The 25,137-nt window shown below is 45.0% G+C and overlaps 1 protein-coding gene across 2 annotated transcripts in view; it reads left to right on the forward strand.

The window, feature by feature from the left end:
- RARA (retinoic acid receptor alpha) overlaps positions 1 to 25,137 on the forward strand; it is a 133,275-nt gene that overhangs the window by 80,985 nt on the left and 27,153 nt on the right. The window contains exon 1 of one of the 2 annotated variants that reach the window (XM_044298116.1): positions 6,273 to 7,670. The exons of the other annotated variant lie outside the window; for it this stretch is intronic. Coding sequence (XP_044154051.1) covers positions 7,502 to 7,670 — 169 coding nt within the window. The 5' untranslated portion in view covers positions 6,273 to 7,501. Of the gene's footprint in view, positions 1 to 6,272; positions 7,671 to 25,137 lie in introns of those variants that run through there. 2 annotated transcript variants of the gene reach the window in all.

Consider the following 25,137-nt stretch of genomic DNA (forward strand, 5'->3'; position numbering starts at 1 on the left):
GCTTCCGCTCCGCCCCCACCCCTATAGCTACGCCACTGGTGCAGGCGCAGCTGCAGGACCGGGTCGGGATCCCTGCTTCTCACCGGTCCTGCGAACCGCCTGTAATTTTAACAAACGGTTCGGCAGAACCGGAGAGAACCGGCTGGATCCCATGCCTGCTTAGGCTCTGTTCATATCTGGTGAGAGCCTTACATTGGATGTATACGTTTGGAGTATTCTTCAATGTATACCTCCAGTGGACGCATCCAATATATGCTGTCCATTAGCCTCAGTGTTTAAAAAAATAAAATAAAAATGTGCTCCAGACTATAGGGCAGATTTTACTAATCCTGTCTAATAAATTAGTGTAAGGTCAGACAAGGCAGTCTAAAGATGCGGTAAATTTTTTACAGTGGACTACTCTATGATAAATGTTCTGCCTCCTAAAGGGGATGGCCACGTTCAAACCGGACATATGCCCATCTTCACCCCTCCGGCCCCTCTGACCTGAGCATCATGCGCCGATGCTCTCCTTTGGCATCGGAGCATGGCATTTTTAGGAGATCTGGTGACGCATCAATACTGATGGGCGGCCTTTAGCTCTTCGGTAGCCTGTAAACTGTCTAGGGCAGCGTTAATGCCTGCCCATCAGAGCCGGTGACGTAACCGGCAACACTGCTGGCGGAAGCCTCTGCCTAGCAGTGTACCAAAGCAAACAAAAACGCCCTTGTTGTATCGCGCTTGGTAAGTAGAGCATTGGAGCATGGGGGCCGGAGGGGTGAAGATGGGGATATGTCCGGGTTCAGCTCTGAATCCGGACAACCCCTTTAACACCACCCATAGGTTGGCTTTCCTTTCACCAATAGGTTGGTGCAGTTTGGGTGCGCATTGCCCCATTTCAGCCATGTCCTTTTCCTTTAGGCTACATGCACACGAACCCTCCGTGGCCGTATTGCGGCCCGCATACAGTGGGTCCGGAATACATGGGCACCGGCTGTGTGCATTCTGCATCACGGATCGCGGACCCATTCACTTGAATGGGTCCGCAATCACGGAGATGTGGAACAGAGGCACGGATCGGAACCCCACGGAAGCACAATTATTTTGCGGTGCGGACCGTCGGATGTGAATGGGTCCGTGATGTAGAATGCACACAGCCGATGCCCGTGTATTGCGGACCCCCAAAACACCTTGTCGAGCCAAACGCAGTGTGTGAAATACATAAAAAATGTGATTCAAGGAATGTAAACCAGTTTTTTTGCCAATATACCACCCCGATGGAGGCTAAAAGGATGCTATTTTGGCTTTCACGCGGTCTACAGCTACATGCAGTGTGTACTTTCCCGATATGTATGCCAAGCACATTCACATAACAAAATGCTTAAAGAGGTTGTCCAACCACAAGTGAAAACTAATTAAGATCCGGAATGTGCTTACAATAAAGTTAAAAAAGCCACCCACCTATTCCAAGCGGCTCTGTTCCAGCACCTACAGTCATGTCCCTGCTGCTTCCTGTCCCTTGTGGATAGAAGTGTGACGTATATTGTCCATTGTCACGTTCATCGCTCCAAATATTCACTGGCCTCAGTGGCTGCAGTGGTACATGTGACTATTGATGGGAGGTCACGCTTCTGGTCCTCAGGGGGCAGGAAGCAGCAGGGACAGAACCATCAATGCTGGAATGCTACTGCTTGGAAGAAGTGTGTGGGCCTTTTAACTTTTTCGTAAACACATTTTGGCCCTTAATTTTGAGTCAAGAGTTGGACATCCCCTTTAAGAATGTTTCCTGGTTTTTATTAGGCCTCTTTCACACGGGCGTCCTGGATTTGCTCCAGATGCGCTGTGTGTGCATTGCGAGAAACCCGCGCGAGTGTGCACGCAATTTCAGTCAGTTTTGACTGCAGTTGTGTTGCGTTATTTAGTAGTTTTTTTTAACTTTGTTTATTAAACATTTTTCACTTTCCACCATCATGTCTTTGGTATTACATCTAAAATACAGAATAACAGAATATCAGCTGCCAGAGAAAATGGACGAAACCGATCCATATTCCATTTAGAAAAAAGGGTGAAAGTAAAAAGAAAAGGGGGGAAAACAAAGAAGGGTAAGGGGGAGGGAAAAGAAAGTAGTTAACCCAGAGTTCTCTCCTTCATTACAAGCACAGCTCATCGTGGTGGGTATCCCAGCGGGACCAGATCTGCAGAAATTTGTCTACAGTCCCCTGTGATACGGCTGTATAATATTCTAATGAGCGAATCTCCTGGATGCGGGAATTATAATCCACCTCAGATGGAGGAGTGTTTTTTTCCAAAAGAGGGCTATCAAACCTTTCGCCGCAGTGAGAAGATGCAAGAGCAGCCTGGAGATGTGACTTCTCACATCCCTAGGTGGGACATTCAATAGGTATGTAAGGGGGTCTAACCTCACCGAACGGCCCAGAACGTCCTGCAGCACAGAGGCTTCCATACTCCAGAAGGGCACAACTAAAGGGCACATCCAAAATATACGATATATGGAAGCACCACTGGCTGAGTATCTCCAACAGACATTAGGGATTCTCCTGTTTAAGGTGTGTAGCACCTCTGGGGTGTGGTACCAGTGCATCAGTAATTTCAGTTGAGTTTCTTTATAAGTTATGCAGGATGAACTAGTGAAAGCTCTGGACCACACCACCTTCCAAAGGTTCAACGGGACTTCCTTATCTACCCACTTTTCCCATTTCAGCATATATAAGTGTTTTCCCCCTAGTAAGCAAGTCTGGGTGATAAGCAGATCGTATATATCTGAAATGAGACCTCTGACTGATGGGCCTCAGACACACAGTTTCTCAAATGAGGTAAGAGGGGGTAGTGATCCTGAGTTGATGGACGAATGGCAGAAATGGGCTATTTGGTGGTAGTGAAAATTAGAGGTGGGGGTAGATCATATTTATTTTGTAAATCTGTAAAAGACAGAAGACTGTTCATTAGGGGATTTCGTAAGTAATGAAGACGAAAAAGTCCACTTCTGATCCAGGGGCCCGCCATAGTTGATTCACTACTATTGCTCAGTTGTAGGGTAGGGTAAATAAAAATGGTGTAAGAGATGAGTATAATGTAGAGAGGCCAAATTTAATCTTGCAGGTCAACCATAGGTTTTTAGTAAATGTCATGGGGCCTAGCGGTCTCTGAGGAGTAATGTCCGCTGGATGGCCCCAGATCATAGCTCCCATATGTATCGGGGCTAACCAGAGCCTCTCTTTCTCTGTCTATTTATTAAAGGAATTTAATGTAGTCCAGGAGGTTAAATGTCTGAGATGTGTGGCCTGGTAGTAGAGGCCTATATCTGGTAGGGAGAGGCCGCCCTGAGACTTCTTTGAGGTCAGGACCGATTTAGCAATACGGTGTCGTTTGTTGTGCCATACAAAAGTTAGGAAGGCAGATTGAATTTGGCGCAAAGTTCCTGCCGGTACTCTAACTGGCAATTTGGGTAAGATCGACATCTTGATTTCTGCTATACGAACCAGTAAGGATATATGCAGGGGTCTCGACTTATTGAGGAGCGTATTAATATTAGCTATGACCGGCGAGAACTGAGAGGCCAGGGGCTCAATACTCAGTATATAAAGAAGCAGGGACAAGGGACAGCCCTGTCTGGTCCCATTTAATAGGGAACACTGAGGAGCAGGCATGGGGTAAATTGATATGTGCCATAGGAGGCGAATAGAATTCTCTGAGTGTGAAACATACAAAACCAGCTAAGATGGTCAAAGGCCTTTTCCTCATCAAGGCTGAGGGGTAAGGCTTCAGTTGACTCCGTATTAACCGCATCAATCAGGTCTATCACCCGTGGGGTATTATCCCCCGCCTGGCAGAACCGGACAAACCCTACCTGATCTTTGTGGATCAGCTGAGGGAGCCAGTAGCTTAATCGATTCGCAAGTAGTTTGGTAAAAAATCTTAAGATCTGAATTTAGCAAACTAATTGGACGATAGCTAGCACAGTCTGAGGGATCTTTTCCTGGTTTAGGTATGACTGTAATAGAAGAGTGGAGCATAGTTTGCGGAATTGGTTCTTCTGCTAAAAAGGAGTTGAATAGGGAGACCATATGTGGGAGTAACGTTGTTCAGTTTTTATCGCGCAGGTGCAATGCGTTTTGCGCGCGAGTGATAAAAAAATGAATGTGGTACCCAGACCCGAACTTCTTCACTGAAGTTCGAGTTTGGGTTAGGTGCTCTGTAGATTTTATTATTTTCCCTTATAACATGGTTATAAGGGAAAATAATTACATTCTTAATACAGAATACAGAGTCTATCTTCATTCAGCAGGCCCTGCGCTCACGTCGCAAAAGTTCCTTTTGCAGGTCCTGAAAGAAGAAGAAAGAAGACGTTGCTGGCTGCGCGAACAAGTGGATGAGGTGAGTTATTTTTTATTTTTAACCCCTCAAGCCACATTTTAGTAAGCATTCTGTAATAAGAATGCTATTATTTTCCCTTATAACCATGTTATAAGGGAAAATAATACAGTGATTAGACTTTAATGGGGTTGCTCCTTCCTATCATCTCCTAGCAACCATGTGTGAAAATCGCACCACATCCGCACTTGCTTGCAGATGCTTGCGATTTACACGCAGACCCATTCATTTCTATGATTTTCATGCAACGCACAAGTGATGCGTGAAAATCACCGCTCATCTGCACAGCCCCATTGACGTGAATGGGTCCAAATTCAGTGCGGGTGCAATGCGTTCACCTCACGCATTGCACCCGCGCGGAAAAGTCACCCGTGTGAAAAGGGCCTTAGTGTAGCACTTAATAATCTTAAATTGACTGGCGCTTGAACCAAGAGTCAAGTGATATTCTCATTCAGTTCCAGCCACTTACACCCTCATTCAGCTTGTTAGCCATGCTTTAGAAGTACAATTATGCGGAATAGTTTCTGTGGCAGACGTTGGAACATTGTAGTACTCACCGAGATCTTAATTCTAACTGGAGGAGTGCAGGATTGAGATACACTAGACCCATCAATGGGACTTTGATGTGGAAGTTGAGATGCAGCTATCATTGTACACAGTTAAATATGTATGTCTAGGTTAGAAAACCCATTTTCCCATACCCTAATAGATTACAGCTGATACTGGGGGTTCAGAGCAGGAGGGGATTCTCTTTGATCAAGTAATTTTTAAGAGACCTTTCTAACAAGTAGGGATTGTCTAATGTGGACAACCCCTTTATGAAATAACCTAAAAAGAGATTGAGCATAGAAATAAGTGATCCGCAAGTGGGTTTGTCCTTGTTGAGGTGGATCTCATGGGCTCTGTTGTAGATGAATATTACTATGTAGGAACCTTGGTCCACATGAGGGTCCCATGGTACCTCCACATGCCAGGTCAGCCCCTAGTGGGGAGAAAGCCTAGATTATGATTATTCTTCACAAGTAATATTAATGGTAGGATCTGCTGAAAGTCACTTATGTAGCTAATGCCTTGAACATACTTTTATATTGTTTTATTTTACTCACTTATAAAGCACTCGCATATACCGCAGTGCTTTATAGACATTATCATTGCTTGCTGTCACCAGTGGCGTTCACAATCAGTAAGTCTTTGGAGTATCGGAAGAAACCTATGCCAACACAGGGGAAACATAAAAACTCCATACAGATGTTGTCCCTTGTTGGATTCTAGCCTAGGACCCCAGTGCTACAAAGCACCATGTTTTTTGTGATTCCTGAGGTTCTTATTTGATGATCAATTAGCTATCTACTATTGTGGGCAGATGCATGCCTTGCCTACAGAGCTTACAATCTGTGCTTTTTCTTATGTGTATAATTACATGTGCTTATCTCTGAGTCCTCATCTATCAAGTCTGAGAATTGTGTGTGTGTGTGTATAATTGACAAGACCATCAATGTGATGTATCCCAGACTAGTATCCTAGTAGTGCAGAGGGGTCACGGAAGGAGTGGTCAGTCCATTTCAAAATATGCAGTAGGGGGTGGGAAAGTCTGTGACGTCATGAGCTGGGAGAAGAAGCTGGTTGGGTCATTTGGAGGTGAGAACAGAGGTTCAGGGAGAGGTCACATGCATGATATTAGGCAAATGAAGGGGGTAGTGATGGAAAGGCATTTAGATCATTGCTTGCTCCCAAACAATACATATGAGGTTTGGATTTGGGAAGGACAGGCCTTTGTTGGGTCTGACTGGTGTGTCACTACAGGCAGGGAATAGGTTAAGAGTTAGGAGGAGGGGGGTTGAGGGTGTTGACTTCCAGGGCTCAGCTGCCTTCAGTCCATCAGAATGGAAAAGGGAGGGGGGAAGAGACAGCAGAGAAGTCTGCAGCACTGAGCAGTGTGCATATGTGACACTACAATCCAAGAAGCAGGAATCCCTAGTACTACCGGAGGAAACTGCAGGATCTGCACACCCAGGAACCTCCAGAGATACAGCGATGGCACCTACCTCCCATCGACATTCCCACAGGAGATCCAGGATCCCCTATCTTCTATTCTAGAATTCAGCAACCAGCCTGTCTTCGTAATCTGGGATCTCCCTATGCTACCGGACCTGTTTCTCCTCACATCAGGTACCTTTCGCCATTCTATATCATTGAGAGTTACTACAACACCAACCTTCTTTCTGGAGAATCCAAGTAAATCTTAATGTTCCTGCTGGACTCTGTATAAGGAGATCTGACCTACAATTGAATCCTGGAAGCCAGCGCTTTGTATTTACATCCGGGATTGTACCTATTAAAGATTTCCCTTCTCCCACAACTGGCATGCTTTAACTAAAGACAGCATCACAAGGAGATTCCTAATCGTTTAAATCTCGGAAACCTTTATCAAAAGCTTTGTATCTCCCATAGCATTGGATATCCCCAAATCCATATGTAATCTCTTCTTTGAGGACTGCATCTGACAGGAGAATTAGATGGACACCCACTTGCTCTAAAGAGATTTTCCTTATTTAAGACTTTCTATTTAGACACGAGCTGACCATGCCAGGCAACCCGTTTAATCCACAGCCACTCTCCCTAATTGACCTACCCCTCCTGTTCCTGCTAATGGAGTAGATTCCCAGCTCTGAAGGATTTCCGAGGATTCCGTGCCATCAAGACTCTGAGATAAAACTGATATAAGAGGTTCTACCACGTGGAGCTGGGCAAAGGGAATTTTATAATACATTAGGCAACCTGAGAAGGTTGTATACAAGCCACAAGCCAGTCTACCTCCATCTCCAGGGGGTTTGGGTTTTAAACTTTGCACTATGTCCCTCCCCCCTCTTCAGCCATTTGATGGAATCCATGCAGAGAGTTAAAGGAATCTCCCATCAGATATTACCTCTGGATCTGTCTGCAGAAGCTCTACCCTACTCTTCCCACTGGTTTGATAAACCCCATATGCTGTTCTTCTTGGATTTCTCCTAAATCCTCTTAATCCTTTAAATATATACTGTACATATATATTTTTTTATTTTTACGAACAAAAAAAAGATTTGAAACATATTTTTAACACATTTATGGTCTTCCGGTGGCATTATTTACGATGTACGAAAACGTGGATGTACCAGGGTTGGGTACCAGCCCAACGCACTATCACATGATGGATTTCTACAGACAGAACAGGGCCTGTATCATGTCGGATAAAGGAATTGGGACAATTCATCCTTTTGGGACACCAATCCGAAACCAGCACTGGAGTCATTCCAACCATTGTACGTAGGTGGAAAAAAAATTATGCTGTTCCTTTCATGAAGCTTGACCTAGATCCTTAAACATAGGATAAATGCCGTTGCACTGGTTCTGAAGGTGTTTTTTTTTTTTGCCATGTTTATATGTGTGTGAATGTATGCATATTTGTCAGATTTTATGCTTTCTGTAGGCACTTGGAAAATCTGCTATTGAGGATTGCGTCTATTTCTAGAATAGAGAAGCTTAGTGTTATTATAGTTTTTTATATACTTTATTAATTCGCTGTTGGTCGTAAGCTTATTTACGTTGGCCTAGGAGTCATAAAGATGTCCGGTACTCACTAACCTAAATTTGTGATGTAGCTCTTTATTATATTGTAGATAGTATTGTATTGTGGGATCGCATTAAGGTGACTAAGTACTTGGGAGTGTTTTTGTAACCTTTTTTTCTTTTTTCTTTATTTTGTCCTCTCCAAACACTAGTTCATTCCACACACCCTGGAAGCTATTGTAGTATCTCTCTCGTCTACAGTACGATAGCACTTTTCCTGGTCTTTCTCCACAATAGGGCCATTATGCTAGTAAGAAATAAAAGACATTCTCAGCCTCACTAAACAGGCTCGTAGCCCAGGGTTTTAGATGATAACACAATTCTTCCTCTTGTATAAGCGTACCCATTCTCTCTTTGGGCCTGGCTAAAATTCCCTTTAATAAGGATCCCTCACTTGGGCATAGGAGAGAAGTGAAGATATTCCCTTCTGAGATCCTGTTTGGAAGATGATCTTATAGTGTGCCCTCGGGTTTAACCCTTTCACTCCTGGAGGCTGATATTTTTGTGACCCATTAGGTATATGTGGTTTTTCTGCCAAAACAGATTAAACCACTTTACAGTTTTATAGCTGATACTTGGATATCCTTTGACATTTCACAGGAAGAATATTTTTAAGTATGAGAAATGAATACTGGTTGAATATGGCAATATATGCATTTGATGATTTCCCAATCTTACATTATTCAACCACAGTTCAGTAATGAATGCTCATTATCTCATTGAATTATATTCATTATCTACAATTCATTCTCTAATATAATGTGTTTTTATTCACCATTTATGCTATTTGTATTGAATTGATGGGGTTTCTGGTTGATCGTTAGTCTTGGTACTTATGGTCCTGAAAAAACAAGAGGTTTGAGGTTAAGTTAGGCTAGTGGTGCACAATAACGTTCGTGTGAAAGTTTCATCCCTTAGGAACACCTTGAGTGACATATGTTCAACCCAATGTGCCCACAAAAATTTTAGGTCACTGGAATGCTTTTGCAATTTGACACTGTTATAACATTGGCGCGTTACTTATGAAACCAATATTGTAGTGTGACTGCAGAGAAGCACTTCCATTGACTAATATGGGGGTAGTGTATGGGGGCAGCAAGACTGTGCCCTGACGGTAGAAACAAGGGATGGCCAGGTTGGATTTACCTAGAGATAAGCTACATACATGGTGGCCACTTATACCACAAATTTTCATCTGAGCTAAACACGCATGCTTATGGCAGAGTCGGGGAAGAGAGCTGTCGGTAGACAATCATCTAGGGTTATTCACACATCTGTTTTACTTTTCCTTGTTTTTTAAATGGACAGCATGTGGACCCATACAATTCAATGGGGATATTCAAACTACTATTTTTTTAAGGATCTGTGGGCCCGATTGCGAGAAACTTGGTGCATGTCCTAACAGACTCAACCAGTCAATGTGTGGCAGTGAGAAAAAAAAGGGAATCCATCCACGTGTGATCCGTTGTTCATGGACACGGTCATGTGAATAATCTTTTAGCTAGTCTATGACCACATTAACACATCCTGAAGCTTAGGTATAGTCAGTTGTCCACACAATGTACAAACTGGTTTTAACTTTTCTTCATGCAGATGGTTTGTTTTTTCTGTACATTGCACTGCTGGTATTTTGTGCCTTTTTGTGGCTATGGAGGAAATTGCTTATCAACCAGATTGGAGCAGTAGATAGCTTGTTTTGGGCGGTTGTGTGTGGAGGGGGTAGCACCTAGCTTGCAGGGTGACAGAGATGAAATAAGTGGTTTACCTTTGTGTTTTATCTCTTTATCTGTAGGCCTAAGGAGGAGGAGTAGGTTTCTTCTAAATACTAGTATTTATTGACCCCAACCCCCCCACTGTGTGTACACAGAGGGGCCAAGAGATCAGAGAAGAGACCCTGGCCTCAATGACACCTCCCCCGGCACTTTCTGTACACTTGTCTGTGGGTGGGTGTTTAGTATGGGGCATGTGTGTTAACAATGGGCTTTGCATTCCTGGAAAGTGTTTGTTTTCATGTGTTTATGTTCAAGGAGATACAAAGAGACTCTCTGCATACTTCTAGCCACTCATCCACTGCAGAATTGTAGTGGTTATTTAGTATTATTATTGTTACACCAACATATCAATATATACATAGGCCAGTGCAAGCAACTCTCAATCCTGCCCTGGTCCAAATGGCCTTGCAAGTATAGGAAATGCAAGACAAAGGGTGGGAGGGAGCTGGAGGAGATGCACAGAGCGGCGTTCTTCGACTGTCATTACGTATAAAGCCAATATTTATTGTAGCTTGCTATATTGCTAAATTCATCCCATATGCACCATATATACATTTGCCATACAGGTTGATGAAGGCCTGTAACGTGCAAGGAAGAAGAGTCTATATGAAATGCTGGAGGAACATAGGGGAGTGTCTGAAAATGGTGGGGGACTCTGCTGATATCAGCCCCATTCATCTCCAACTGCATTGGACTTCCATTGTCCACAGAGGCAGGGAGAACTAGGGAAGGGGGTCATTGCACCCTTCTCTCCTACAAGAGGTGGCAGTGTGGGGGCAAAAAAGTTTTAGGCTACTTTCACACTAAAATTTTTGCTGGATCTGTCAGGGATCAGCAAAAACGCTTCCGTTACTGATAATACAACCATCTGCGTCCTTTATGAACGGATCTGGTTGTATTATCTTTAACATAGCAAGGACGGATCGCAATGGGAGGGCAATCAAACGGAGCGGAATTCATTTTGGGGCATTCCGTTCTGCTCGGTTAGGTTTTGTCCCCGTTGACAATGAATGAGGACAAAATGGAAGCGTTTTTCTCCGGTATTGAGATCCTATGGCGGTAAATGCAAGTGTGAAAGTAGCCTTAGTTGCTCACGTCCCGGGATGGGTGGCTAACGTAGTAGCAATGAACAAGCACCAGGAAAGGCAACCCTCTTTTATTTCTGATGTGGCCACCTCTCTCCACCTCTACTTTAAAGGATTATCAAGGTTTATAGAAGCAAGGCTCATAGATACTTTTGTAAGGGACCACGTGAGCAGAGCTGACATACTTTGTGATGCTTAGTGTAGAGGCTGAGGAGGCGGAGCATGACACAGATTAAGAGAACGTCAATGGCCATATCGCTGTGCCATGCTCCGCCCACTTAGGCATAATCCATCAGTTTGCGCAATTACATGACCCATTAATACATGTGAAAAGAAAGGTTTCTGGAGGTTCCCAGAACTAGACATGGGTGATCATCGGACTGGAGAATGCCGCAGTCAGCCTCTTCCCAGACAGAAAGGACAGCAAACAATCAAATGGAGATATGATGGAATTATTTTTTTGTCCCTTTAAATAAGTTTTCAATATGTATTCCTGGACTGCGGCTTTTCGAGAGATGACATATGTTGTGTGTGTGACATAAGGTGTGCGTGCACGTGCTGGGAAGTACTAAGTACTGAGATGAAAAGCAATTCTACATAAACCTGTAGAAGGGGAACACACCACATATACAATGAATTAGCCTGTTTCCCTTTACACTACTGGGGGACATTCAGCATATGTGCTGCATTCAGGCATTGTGCTGAATATTCCTGGAGGGATTCTTGAAAATAATGCAGTCGTGTCATTTATGTCACCAGCCATTATTTCGGCTTCTATCAGTGTATATTATGCTGGCCTGATTTATATCTCGTAAAATACAACCGGTAATGCTAACTATCTATACTCACATGAGTAAATTGCTTCCTGTGGTGGGAAGATGCAAATATTTCGGCTAAGTTTACTACAGAGAGTAAATATATATTCCCAGGCACATGTCCCCACTCCACATTCTTACATAACCAGGTGGTACTGCCATTCAAGAGCCTGGGAAAGCAGTGTGGGAAACCCTGTGGGAGCTGTAATGACCATATGGGTTAAAGGGGTTGTCAGGATTCAAACAGTGGTGCACACTATGACTGTCTTATCATTGGGGGACGATCCAAACAAAAAGAGATTGTCCAAAGCAGCCAACTTTTTAAGGCTACTTTCACACTAGCGTTCGATCGGATCCGTTCTGAACGGATCCGCTCATATTAATGCAGACGGTGGCTCTGTTCAGAACGGATCCGTCTGCATTATAACTTAGAAAAAATTTCTAAGTGTGAAAGTAGCCTGAGCGGATCCGTTCAGACTTTACATTGAAAGTCAATGGGGGACGGATCCGCTTGAAGATTGAGCCATATGGTGTCATCTTCAAGCGGATCCGTCCCCATTGACTTACATTGTAAGTCAGAACGGATCCGCTCACCTCTGCACGGCCAGGCGGACACCCGAACGCTGCTTGCAGCCTTCAGGTGTCCGCTCACTGAGCGGAGCGGAGGCTGAGCGCTGGCAGACGGATGCATTCTCAGTGGATCCGCCTCCACTCAGAATGCATTAGGGCCAGACGGCTGCGTTCAGGGCCGCTTGTGAGCCCCTTCAAAAGGAGCTCACGAGCGGACACCTGAACGCAGGTGTGAAAGGAGCCTAAACAGGATCAGTCAACTCTCTTGACAGGTCTGTTTTAGTAACTACCGTATTTTTCGCCCTATAAGACTCACCGGCCCATAAGATGCACCTAGGTTTTAGAGGAGGACAATAAGAAAAAAAAAATTCATTAGACCTCAGGAGGTCAGACCAGCAGTCAGACCCTAATGTGAATGACCCCAATCAGATAAGAGCCCCGTGCCTCTTGTGAGCCTCCATTACCTTATTTCAGCCTCCATTGCCATGTTTCAGCCCCCATTGCCATGTTTCAGCCCCCATGCCTCTCATCAGTCACAGAACACAAAACTAAAAAAAACACTTACATCTCCTGCTCCCGGACGCCGCCGCTCCTCTCCTCCAGCGCGATCCTCTTCATCCTGCCTCCGGCTTTGCTGCAAACTGGCGCGCACAGCGTGAGGTCACAGAGCACCCTTTACACTGTGAAGATTTTTCTGCATTTCGGCATTTCCAGAGGCTACCGCATTGCTGTCCGACCCCATTCACGATAATGGGGACTGTCAGAGATATGGCCACAACCCGGCAAACATTGGATGGGCAAAAACTGCTTCTCAGCATTGTGGCTGGATCTCCACCGGTCCCCATTATAGTGAATAGAGCCGGCAGGTGTCAGGTAGCGCCTGGCAGTGTGGCAGATCCAGACATCTCCAGCAGACTGCTCCCTGCCAGAACAGCCTGCTGGAGATGTCTAACACTAGTGACTGTGAAACTAGCCTAATAACAATTCTGGAGCATCTATTCTTGTGACTTTGTCATGTGCCATCCCTTTATTATTCCTGCTAGAGATGTTACAGGCAGAAGGAGAAGGGGGGAGTGAGGGAGAGCGAGAGGCGGCACAGAGGATTAGGAGGCGGCGCAGAGGTCAAGAAAGGCGGCGCTGGGCACGAACGGCGGTGGGTCCGGCCGGCACCTTGCATCCATTAACATCCCCTTGGGCACCTTATTTTTTTGACTGACAGGTTAGTAATAGCTGTTTTTTTTTAGCAAAATGAGCCTACAGATGACATTTATAAGCCCACATTAGGAATCGTGAAGACACCCTGAACATCAGCATATTTTTATCTGACAGGGGTCAAACCTGGTGACAGAATCCCTTTAAAGAGGTTCTCTGGTCATTTAAGCTAATCGGTATTTAAAAGGAAGATGTTTTGTACAGTACTTAACTATCCTTCACTTCGCCAATGCCATCGTCTTCACTGCGCTGACTCAGCATGCGGGCTCTTCCACCCGAGTCCTGACTGGATTTGGTCGCTTCTTTTCCTGTTCAGCTGCATTCGATACAGTCAAACAGGAAAAGAAGAAGCCACATCCGGTCAGGACCCGGGTTGAAGAGCCCGCATCCTGGGTCAGCACGTCGAAGACGGCAGCATCGGCAGAGCAAGGAACCGGTCTACTATATAAAACATTTTCCTTCCACAGGTTAGTAACAAATACCGATTAGGTTAAATGACCAGAGAACCTCTTTAATTTCTTTTTGTTTAGTTTTTTATAACCTGCACTTTTTATTAAAGGACCACTAAACACAGAAAATTTACAAAAAAATATTCTAGCACTTCTAGAGCATCCTCCCTTAGGCCACCTACCTGCACAGGGTCTTGCAGAAATTGTGTGCGTTTCTGCACCAAAAAACGCAAATGTTACTTGCGTTTTTTAGGAGCAAATTTGATGCAGTTTTGCCTCAGGTCTCATCCTTGCATTGAAAAGGTTGAAATCCTCCCAAAAGAACCGCAAAAAGAATTTCAAAATCCGCACAGCAGGTAAATTTCCTAATGGAACCAAAAAGCAAACCCTTTGCTGGTACCGTAATACGCTGCATGTTATCTGCTCATAATCCGCACTGTGGTTAGGTAGTCTTAATCTCTTCCTTGCACTTTTCATGGGCCACATTGTTAAAATGCCTATTCTTGTCCGTAAAACGGACAAGAATAGGACATGTCCTATAGTTTGTGGCACGGCTGCATGGATGACATCTGTGCTCTGCCTACATTTTTCACAGCCCCGTAGAAATGAATGGGTCTGCGTGTGTGCCAAAAATGCGGATCAGATGCGGACCGGAAATATGGTCGTGTGAATGAGGCCTTAATCCAATTTTGTATAGAGCAATCTTGTGGCTGACTGTAAGACAGCTGGCTGCCGTAGGTGCCTCTGCTCTCTGCCCTGTCATGGAGGAGAACAAAAAGATTGTTGAGCCCTTATTCCTTGGCTAAGCAGCAACCCAAGACTGAAGCGATCTACACGACCCTGTGTTCTCTGCCGCATTTCTATCATTTCCTTCAGGATCATGCAGAAAACGGTGGGGGCAACCATATTTTGTGTTTACTTTTATGAGTCACGTCTAGGTTTAGTGTTGGTTTAGCCAGTGGTGGTTTTTGTGTTCTTTTGGAATGAGTCTCCAACAGTACAGAAACCTGTTTTATTCCTGTTGTCTGGAGTCACAACAGTGTGGACTTGTACACGATTGTCTCTAAGGCAGCAGAGCTATATCTCATCTCTGAAGAGCCATAATAAACAGCTTTGTCAGATGATATTTATATCTGCCTAAAAATAACTGGAGAGCCGGGATGAAAAGAAAGCCGTTGGGCCCAGATGTGTTTTTGCAGAATGTTTTGCCAATGATGGCAAATAAATCTCAGTTTTCCATCAGTTTGTCAATTCATAATGTGTGGACCTCAATGGTATAAAACAAAAAAATAAAATAAAAAATCATCATCTCTGCGGACCCAGACATATACTGTAGTACCCTGGAGGTATCGATGCTGTGTCTGGCTGTTGCGTCCGTACTACAGACCATTTAATATGAGGGTAAGGCCTCCTGCACACAAACGTGTGCACCCTGTGGTCGTGCTATGGGCCGCAATGCACGAACACCATCCACGGGGCAGCCCCGGCGGATCCATTCACTTTAATGGATCCGCGATCCGGCCGTTCCGCAAAAAGATAGGACATGTTCTATCTTTTTTACGGAACGAAAGTACTGGACGAAACCCCATGAAAGCACTCCGTAGAGCAGCTGGATCCCATTATAGTCAAAGGGGATCTGGCAGTACGCGGTCATATACGGTGAGCTGCGGTAGCCTGATCCTCAGCCGGATCAGACTATTGGATTCCAAATGCTACTGAGAACGTAGCCTAACGTGGCATACAGTGGAACACACGTGAGGGGTGAGATACAACTTCTGTGTGCCTCATTTGGTATCTAAGGTCTCCTATAAGTCCATAGACCTAGATACGGTTCTGGGCATGAGCCTTGAGTGAATGTAATAGGACTCCCAGCCTGGCTTAATGGTAGTGGATAGTAAGGGTACTTTATTGGTGTAGGACAATTTTACTCTATGCCTATAATAAATAAACTTATTTCACAAGATCTATGGATTATCCTTTGTCGCATTGCTGTTAGTAGCTCTCAATGAATGGGTCACCAAAATAGATGTTTCAGGCCAAGAACTGACCAACCCCATTGGATTTGAGCAATAGGATCCCATTTATTAAAGGGGTTATCCCATAATTTATTCATACACCTGGAGGTTTTGCCTTCCTGTGGGTGAGCAGCACCTCATCAGGTACCTGTATATCCCAGGATGCATTGCAATTTGCTCTTGTTAACTCCTTCTTCCCATGCGTAGAAAATGGTCCTTTACATATAGCCCCAGAGGTACAGACGGTATGCGGTGCCTACACAATGTCCCTCTCCACTGTCTTGTAAGAGATATAGCCTCATATTTCTATGCATTTCGAAGTAGCAATGGGTGAAGGAATTAAAGGTATCTGGGCCACCTCACCAGATTTTCTTTGAGATTACTACCGAGCATGACAGTCCACCTCTGAAGGTAGGACAAGGTGGACCAGAAGGATTAGCAGCAGGGGGCGCTATCAGATAGGAAAATATAATGTACACTAAAAAGAACATGTACAGTATATTGCAATAATACTTCATTTGAAATGCACTATTCATTGCATGGTAATACCTTTTATATGATAATCCCCTTTAGTACATATTTTATATATCCCAAGGTATCCCCATCATACCGGCAGTAGGATCATGATCACAGATGGTTCATATCTAGGGTGCCACATTAAAGGGGTTATGCCATGATTGATGTTAAAAAAATGAAATCGCGACAATCTCTTTCTAACAAAGCTAGAACCAGCCCTCAACTAGATTTATTCCAGCCTAGCAGCTCAGTGGGCGTGTCCTTTGTCATGGGGTGTGTCCTTACTGCTGTAGCTTTTTCCCTGTAACTGCCACAACTTCTAACAGAAGATATGGCTGGTGGCAGTTGAAAATTTAAACTTGGCATGTGCGACCACCTCAGTGAGGTGGATGGAGAAATAAGAAATAAACAGCAGGTGGCGCTATACAGATGCATGTTATTGGATATTTTTTTTATTACAAGCAATTACAGATTCAGGTGCTGGTTTGAAAAATGGAGAATATTTTTTTAAATTGGAATAGTCTTCTTCTCCCCTGGGCTCACTTGCACTGTATATGGAATATATGCTGTGTGTGTGTGTGTGTGTATGTGTGTAAATATATATATATATATATATATATATATATATATATATATGTGTGCCTGGGCACACCCTAATCAAGCCGACTCGAGGTTCTGTCAGGGCCGGGAAGCGCTATACTCTTCTTTTCTGGTCCTCGGCGCGCCCTTGTGAAGGCTGCGCACAGTGTGAGGCCGCGCTGTGACTTCACACTATGCGCGCCCACACAGCAGACTGTACAAGATAGTGCGGGTCTGTATGCATGCATGCAGAGTGTATTTATATGTGTGTGTATATATGTGTATATAATATATACATACACGCGTGCGGCGTGTGTGTTTGTGCTTTAGGGTGCACACCCTAATGCAATAGGCTGCGCACGCATATATATATATATATATATATATATGTATATATACACACAGCTTAGCTCTGGTGGTGTAGTTGTAGCATGTGACCTTTCTGATAGGATTAGCAGTGATTAGCACAGTACAGACTCTGCACAGTAAGAGCTTCTATGCAAAGAAGAAACCAGTCCTTTAGGTGTCACTTAGCCACATGTCCATTTCTTCCTAGCACCCCTCCTCCCCCCCAGATACCACCTTCTTCCTTCCTTTGTAATGCGGATCTTCTCCTCCCAGGCACAGATAACACAGGAATCTCTGCATTGTGTGGCCCCTGACCTTCTGTGCTTATCTAGATGAGCATTAATGGAAGCTGCTGGTAGATATGGCCAGAACAAGAGGCGCGAGTTATATAATCTGACAAATCAGTGCTATACAGGACTAACCCGACCGCAGCCAGTCGCATTAGACGTAAAGATCTCCTACCATGACAACGAGTCTGAATTGATCCCTTTTGGTGTCATTGTTGTGGAGCCTGTATACCATATGGTCAGTCAGCACCATATTATGGAGATATTTGTTTATTTAAATATTGGATTCTGTATGAAATTAGAGGCGTACGAAGGCACAGGATGGCCCCATTGACTTTGTTGGGTACCGTATTATGGCTATGTACAATTTGGCGGTTGTATGGAGCTGTAATACGCCTGTACATGGGTCTGATACTGTTGAGGTTACAGATACGTCTGACATGTTGAATTGCTCAAGGTAGGGTTGCCACCTTTTCCTAAAGCCAAACCCGAACAGAAGGGAGGGAGGGTTGGCGTGTCTGAAGTCAGCGCCGCCGCGGGTTAGCATCGCATCACTCCCAGCTGATCGCTGTGCCCTGGTCTGAGAAAGGCTTGTACCCAGGATCATTCTGGGTCATTCCCGTACGGGTGGCAACCCTAGCTCAAGGGCTGACCACTGACTCCCTCACCGTCTCAAGTAGAGGATGGGTGTCTCTGGCTGGTTGCCTTTAGAGCAGGGATGCTCAACCTGCGGCCCTCCAGCTGTAAAACTACAACTCCCATCATGTCCTGCTATAGGCTGATAGCTATAGGCTGCCCGGACATGCTGGGAGTTGTAGTTTTGCAACAGCTGGAGGGCCGCAGGTTGGGCATCCCTGCTTTAGAGGATAGTCTCCATTTTCTTTGGTGTCACATCTTCATTGCTCCATGACAGGACAGAAAGGGCGCAGCTCCTAAATCACGGTCACATAGATTCAAGATATAGTCGGCCACTTATTGACCAGATCATTGGACTGTCTGACCACTGCAGATTATTATTCTTATCTTTGTTTAGCTAGTGGTTGTCCTCTTTCAGATTGCATTGCTTGCGTTGTCTACTTCAACAGTAAGGCCCCTTGCAGACGAGCTTGTCCGGATGCATTCAGTGAAAACTGAGCGATTTCGCAAGCAAGTCCATTCAGTTTTGTTTGCGATCGCGTTCAGTTGTTCCGTTTTTATTGCTCGGGTGCAATGCGATTGAATGCGTTTTGCACGCGCGTGATAAACGGAATGTTTACAAACAACATCTCTTAGCAACCATCCATGCTTGCGGAGACGAGGCGGTTTTCACGCAGCCCCATTCACTTCTATGGCGCCAGCGTTGCGTGAAAATCGCAGAATATAGAACATGCTGCGATTTGCACGCAACACACAAGTGATGCGTGAAAACCAACACTCGTGTACACAGACCCATTGAAATTAATGGGTCCGGATTCCGCGTGGGCGCAATGCGTTCGCATCACGCATTACACCCGCGCGGAATACCAAATATCTTGACTATAAGGACCGGTTTATCTCCTGCGGGAACAATCTTGAAATCTAACATGTCTGATCCCTCGTCGGGAGATCCCCATATATATTAGGCTGTCAGGTGATCTCACTTAAAATTGGCCCTCTAATGGTGCAGTAGGCAACTGTGTTTGATAACTATAGGCCCCTTGGCACTGAATAATTGTCAGGAAGGAAGCATTTCTTCCCGGCAAGTGCCTGCTCGTCAGTGAAGGAGACGGCTGCATTTACACAGGGGCGATCTCCTCCACAGTATAGGGATATGGCCTCTTTCACACTACCGTTTTTTGTTTTTTTTTCGTTTTGCGGGCCGTTTTTTTTGCGTTCCGTATACGGAACCATTCATTTCAAATGGGTCCGTTTCCATGTTTCCGTATGTCCGTTCCGTGCAAAGATAGAACATGTCCTATATTTGGCCGCAAATCACGTTCCATGTCTCCATTAAAGTCAATGGGTCCGCAAAAAAAATATGGAATGCATACGGAAATGCATCCGTATGTCTTCCGTATCAGTTCAGTTTTTTGCGGAACCATCTATTCAAACTGTTATGCCCAGCCCAATTTGTTCTATGTAATTACTGTATACTGTATATGCCATACGGAAAAACGGAACCGAAACACAACGGAAACAAAAAACGGAACAACGGATCTGTGAAAAACGGGCCGCAAAACACAGAAATAGCCATACGGTCATGTGAAAGAGGCCTGCGTGATTGCTAATGCCATTGCTCATCTCCATACAGAATCATTGTTTGCTGGCAGCAATGATTTTGTTGACCGCTCGCCCGCTCATTGGGTGATCTGCTGCGGGGATTATCCGGCCAATGTTCAGCCAGTGTAAAGGGACCTTAAAGGGTTTCTGTCACCTGAAAAATGGGTATTAAGCTGGATGACATTAGCGCTGTGCTAATGTCAGCTGAACATAACTATATTAGAGCCATCTCACTGCCTGAAGCCTTTATTGAGAAAAACAAACTTGTATAATATGCTAATTAGCCTCTAGGGGCGGGGGTGGGGGGCGTTAAACCTGCTCCTAGAGACTCCGTTTGCCCATCTCTTTTAACGCCCTTCTTCTCTTGATTGACAGGGCCAGGCAGCGCTGCTCTCCTCCCGCTGGCTGTGTCTGCAGTGTAAATCTCGCGCCGCGCAGGCGCAGTGAGGAAGCCAGCAGCCGCCGAGCGTCCTTGCCAATATTATGAGAGTAGCTTATCTTCCTGCATTAGTTTGACTGCTCACTACCCACATTCACATTGGCCAATTATTAATACAATTTCTTTCCGAGCAGTCATAATGATGAGTGGTCAGTGCCATCAGTCAGCGTCAGTGAGGAGGCGGATGAATCCCTGCTCCCATAAGTGATGTACATTTAGTGTGTACGCTGGGAGAAGCTCCCAACCTACACACTACTAGGCATGTCCATTTATCTGGTCAAGGCCAAAACAGTGTCCTTTTGGCTAACACCGGGTCCACAATATAAGGAAGGCATAGCGCAGTAGACCACCCTTCGTCATACAACAGTATACAGTTAAAAAAAAAAAAAAACATACCGCCTGGTATATGTATTCTTTTTATTTTACAATGAGACCTTATAGACAGTATATCCAACCATATGTCGATATGTTGCAGCCTGAAAACATGATATGAATGGGACCTATACTATGAAACTATATGTAGCTGATGATCTTCATTGTTTGGCGGCACAATCGTTGTGACTGATGGAACATATTTCCATCTGTCCAGTTTGCTCCATAGACATAATGATTACGCTCAATGTCTATCTGTAAGCAGCTTTAGGGCTGTAATGATTTTGCAGGCAATTGTCAGGATGGAAGCGTTCCTTCGCAGCAATCACCTGCTCCTTAGTGGAGGAAAGTGCTGCTATTACATGAAGGGATCTCCTCCACAGTATGGGGAGCAGCTATCGCTAATGGCATCGCTTGTCCTCATACTGAATCATTGTTTGCCGGCAGAAGATCGTGATTAGACACCACGATCTGCCACCAGCCTACGATGATTTTTCGAAAAAAAATCCGAATTTCCCAATGCACAAGCTCGTTCATCAGGTAATCGGCGGCAGTATTACACTATCTGCCATTGTAACGAGCGAGTTTTCTGCGCAGGTGCAATATGTGGCGTGAACGCATTGCACCCGCACTGAATCCTGACCCATTCATTTCAATGGGGCTGTGCACATGAGCGTTTTTTTTTTCACGCATCAGTTTTGCATTGCGTGAAAGCGCAACATGTTGAATATTCTGCGTTTTTTAACGCAGCTATGGCCCCATAGAAGTGAATGGGGCTTCACTGAAAAACGCATTGCATCCTGAAGGAAGTGTAGCTGCAATGCGTTTTCACTGATGGTTGCTAAGAGATATTGTTTGTAAAGCTTCAGTTTTTTATCATGCGCGTGAAAAACGCATCAAAACGTGATGCACTTGCGCGGAGATAAATGAACAACAGAACGCAATCGCAGACAAAACGGACTGATCTTGCTTGCAAAATGGTGCGAGTTTCACTGAACGCACCCTGAACGCATCCGGCCCCAATCCATCACGCTCGTGTGAAAGAGACCTTATACAAGCCTTAGGCCCCTTTCACGTGAGCGTGACCGATTGGCTCCGGATGCGTTCAGTGAAGCTCGGCACCATTTTGCAAGCAAGTTCAGTCAGTTTTCCTGCGATTGCGTTCAGTTTTTTCAGCGCGGGCGTTTTGATGCATTTTTCACACACGTGATAAAAAACTGAAGGAACATCTCTTAGCAACGATCAGTGAAAAACGCATCGCACCCGCACTTGCTTGCGGATGCAGTCCGTTTTTTCACGTATCCCCATTTACTTCTATGGGACCAGGGCTGAGGGAAAAACACAGAATATAGAACATGCTGTGATTTTCACGCAACGCACAAGTGATGCGTGAAAAACAACGCTCATGTACACAGACCCATGGAAATGAATGGGTCCAGATTCAGTGCGGGTGCTATGCGTTCACGTCACGCATTGCACCCGCGCGGAAAACTCGCTGGTGTATAAGGGGCCTTAGTTATGATAATGACATCATGGAAAACACTGAGATAAGAACAGATTTTCTCTCTCCAAAAAATGGATCCACAAAACACAATTTATTTTCCGGAATTGCTCTAAGAAGTCTGTTTAGATGATCCGGCTTGTAAACAGATAACCCCTGGCCCGGAGGCATTTCTATAATGAATTTGTCCGAATGTCTGGATTCATGCTGTCATCTTCCAGTGACATCCTGCTTCCTGAGGTCACGCTCTCATTGCTCTAATTTATAGCCATAGACAGCTTTCTGCTGAAGGGAAAATGCTGCTGTGCCTTGGCGTTTCTGGCTGGATGGGATGGCGCCACTTCCTGTGCTACCAGATACCTTCTTCTAATGCTATTTGCTCAGAGATCAGTAGTATGGACTCAGAGGCAGCCTGTACACAGACATTAACGGGCATGTGAAGGGGGCTCTTAAAATGGATTAATAACCAAAGGGGCACCTCTTTAAAGCCTCCTGCAATTTAACGAGGTTTAGGATAGATCATCCGTATCTGATTGGTGGGGGTCCGACATCCGGGGCGCCCCCGCCGATCAACTGTTTGAGAACTGTGAGCGCCGCAGGCTTCTCTCGCCTTTTTCTAGGCCAGGTGACAACACATTTATGTGTCATGTGGCCTAGAAGCAGCTCGGCCCCATTCAAGTAAATGGGACTGAGCACGATGCCAAGCACAGACGCTATACAATGTATGGCGGGGAGCTTTGAGAAGGCTGCGGTGCTCACAAAACAGCTGATCGGCGGGGATCCCTGGTGTCGGACCTCCACTGATCACATACTGATACCCTGAGGAGAAGTCATCGGTATAAAAATCCTGGAAAACCCCTTTAAAGTTGTGTTATTACTTTTTTTCTTGCATTTCTACATTTCACTACTAGAAGCAGTAGTTTTATGGGAGCCTATGAGAAAGTGCAACCAGGTATGAGGCACAAAAAAACCTATTTGAAATGACTAAAATTAATGGGAAATATACCATAGGGTACCATGTCACATCATGCATAATAATAATATATATATATATATATACATATATATATATATATATATATGTATATATAATTTTTTTGTCCTTTTTAAGACCACTTTCACACAGTCAGTGTTTGGTCAGTGATTTGCATCAGTATTTTTTGATCGAAAACCAGGTATGGCTAAAACACACAGAATAGATGCAGATCTTTCCATTGTACCTCATCTCTGCGGTAGGGCTGCAGCTATCGATTATGTTAGTAATCAAGTACTCTACCGATTAATCCAACAATTAATCGAGTACTCTAATAAGAAAAAGCTAATAAAAAAGAAATTCTATAAAAACTCATCAGCTCCCCTGCCATCAGTCTCCCTCCCCCTAGTACCTTCAGTTATTCCCCCAGTGCCATCAGTTCCTCCCCCCAGTGCCACCAGCCCCCCCCCCAGTGCCATCAGTTCCCCCTCCAATGCAATTAGTTCCTACAGCAGTGCAACCAGCTCCCCCCAGTGCTATCAGTTCCCCCTCCAATGCCACTAGTTTCCCCTTCAATGCCACCAGCTTCCCCATGTCATCAGTTGCTCCCCCTCCCAGTGCCATCAGCTCCCCCTCCAATGCCACCAGTTCCTCTCCCAATGCCATCAGCCCCCCCCCAGTGCCATCAGCTCCCCCCAGTGCAATGAACTTCTCCCAGTGCCACCAGCTGCTACCACTCCCCCTCCTAGCCATCAATGCCCAGCTGCAGCACCAGTGAACTACAATACTTACCATACCTGTAGGGGCACTGCCGACACTCCAGAGATCTTCCATCCTCTTCTTCACGCGCTGCACTAGGCCCTGACGTCACACAGCATCAGGTCATAGTGCGTGCTTACTGTGTCCTTATGATGTATGTACGTCAGGATCCAGCGCAGGGCAGGCGGGTGACCACGGAACATGAGTAATAGCAAGCTCTTCACTCCGTGGTCACATGGCACAAATGACTCATCCATGCCCAAAATTTGCATTGAGGATTTTTTTGTGTCGAGTTAATTCGAGTAATCGTTTCGGCCCTACTGTGTGGAGACTCCGCTCCTGGTTTTCACAATCACTGATGGAAATGACTGATCAAACACTGTGTGAAAACGTGGTCTAAGCAAGGTGTCCCTAATAGTGAGGGGGATCAGCATGTTTAGCTAAGTGGGATTCGCTGCTTTACTGCACTGCTGTGAAAGCCGTCTTGAGAAAAGACATTCCCTGATGCAAATCGCTGCAGCAATAAGATCCAATGTGATCACCTTAAAGCCGTCTCTGAGAGTCATCCAGACCGATCCAAACCTGCATGGCTGAAAGTCTACGCCAGAAATAAGTTATTATTCACGCTCAAACTATTTCTTGTTTATCTAGCGCGAGCGACAAAACGTTTTGTGCTTTCGACGTAGGTTATAAAATTTGGGCTGCGTCCAGAATTCACTGTTTATACTGTTATTCATTGAGTCCTGTGGGCAGCAGGAAGCCACGTACTACAACCATATGAAAAATCCTGTGTCATCGACATTTCACTCTGGGGCCCGTTGGCTGCAGCGGCCAGGGTATAGACCGCCATCTGCGCCGACCGCCTGTGTTTTCATCTTTTCAGACAGATCTGCTTCCAAATTGGCAATGGCGCCAGTGCCATGTGTACCAACTGTTTGTGTTTATATGCTGTTTACAAGGAGCGTGAGGCATCACATAAGTCCTTCAGTTGTCCTCTTCTGTGAAGGAGTTAACTTTTTTCAGCCTCCTTTTTAGGCCTCATGCACACGACCGTATTTTCGGTCCGCATCCAATCCAAATTTTTTGCGGATTGAATTCGGACCTATTTATTTCTATGGAGCCGCAAAAAATGCGGACAGCACGCGGATGTTAAGAACAGCTCAGGAAATAGAATTAAAACAATATGTAAGGCCTCATGCACACGACCACGCCGTGTGTTTCAGTCCGCAA

The sequence above is a fragment of the Bufo gargarizans genome, chromosome 6, assembly GCF_014858855.1.
Source record: "Bufo gargarizans isolate SCDJY-AF-19 chromosome 6, ASM1485885v1, whole genome shotgun sequence".
Classification (NCBI taxonomy): domain Eukaryota; kingdom Metazoa; phylum Chordata; class Amphibia; order Anura; family Bufonidae; genus Bufo; species Bufo gargarizans.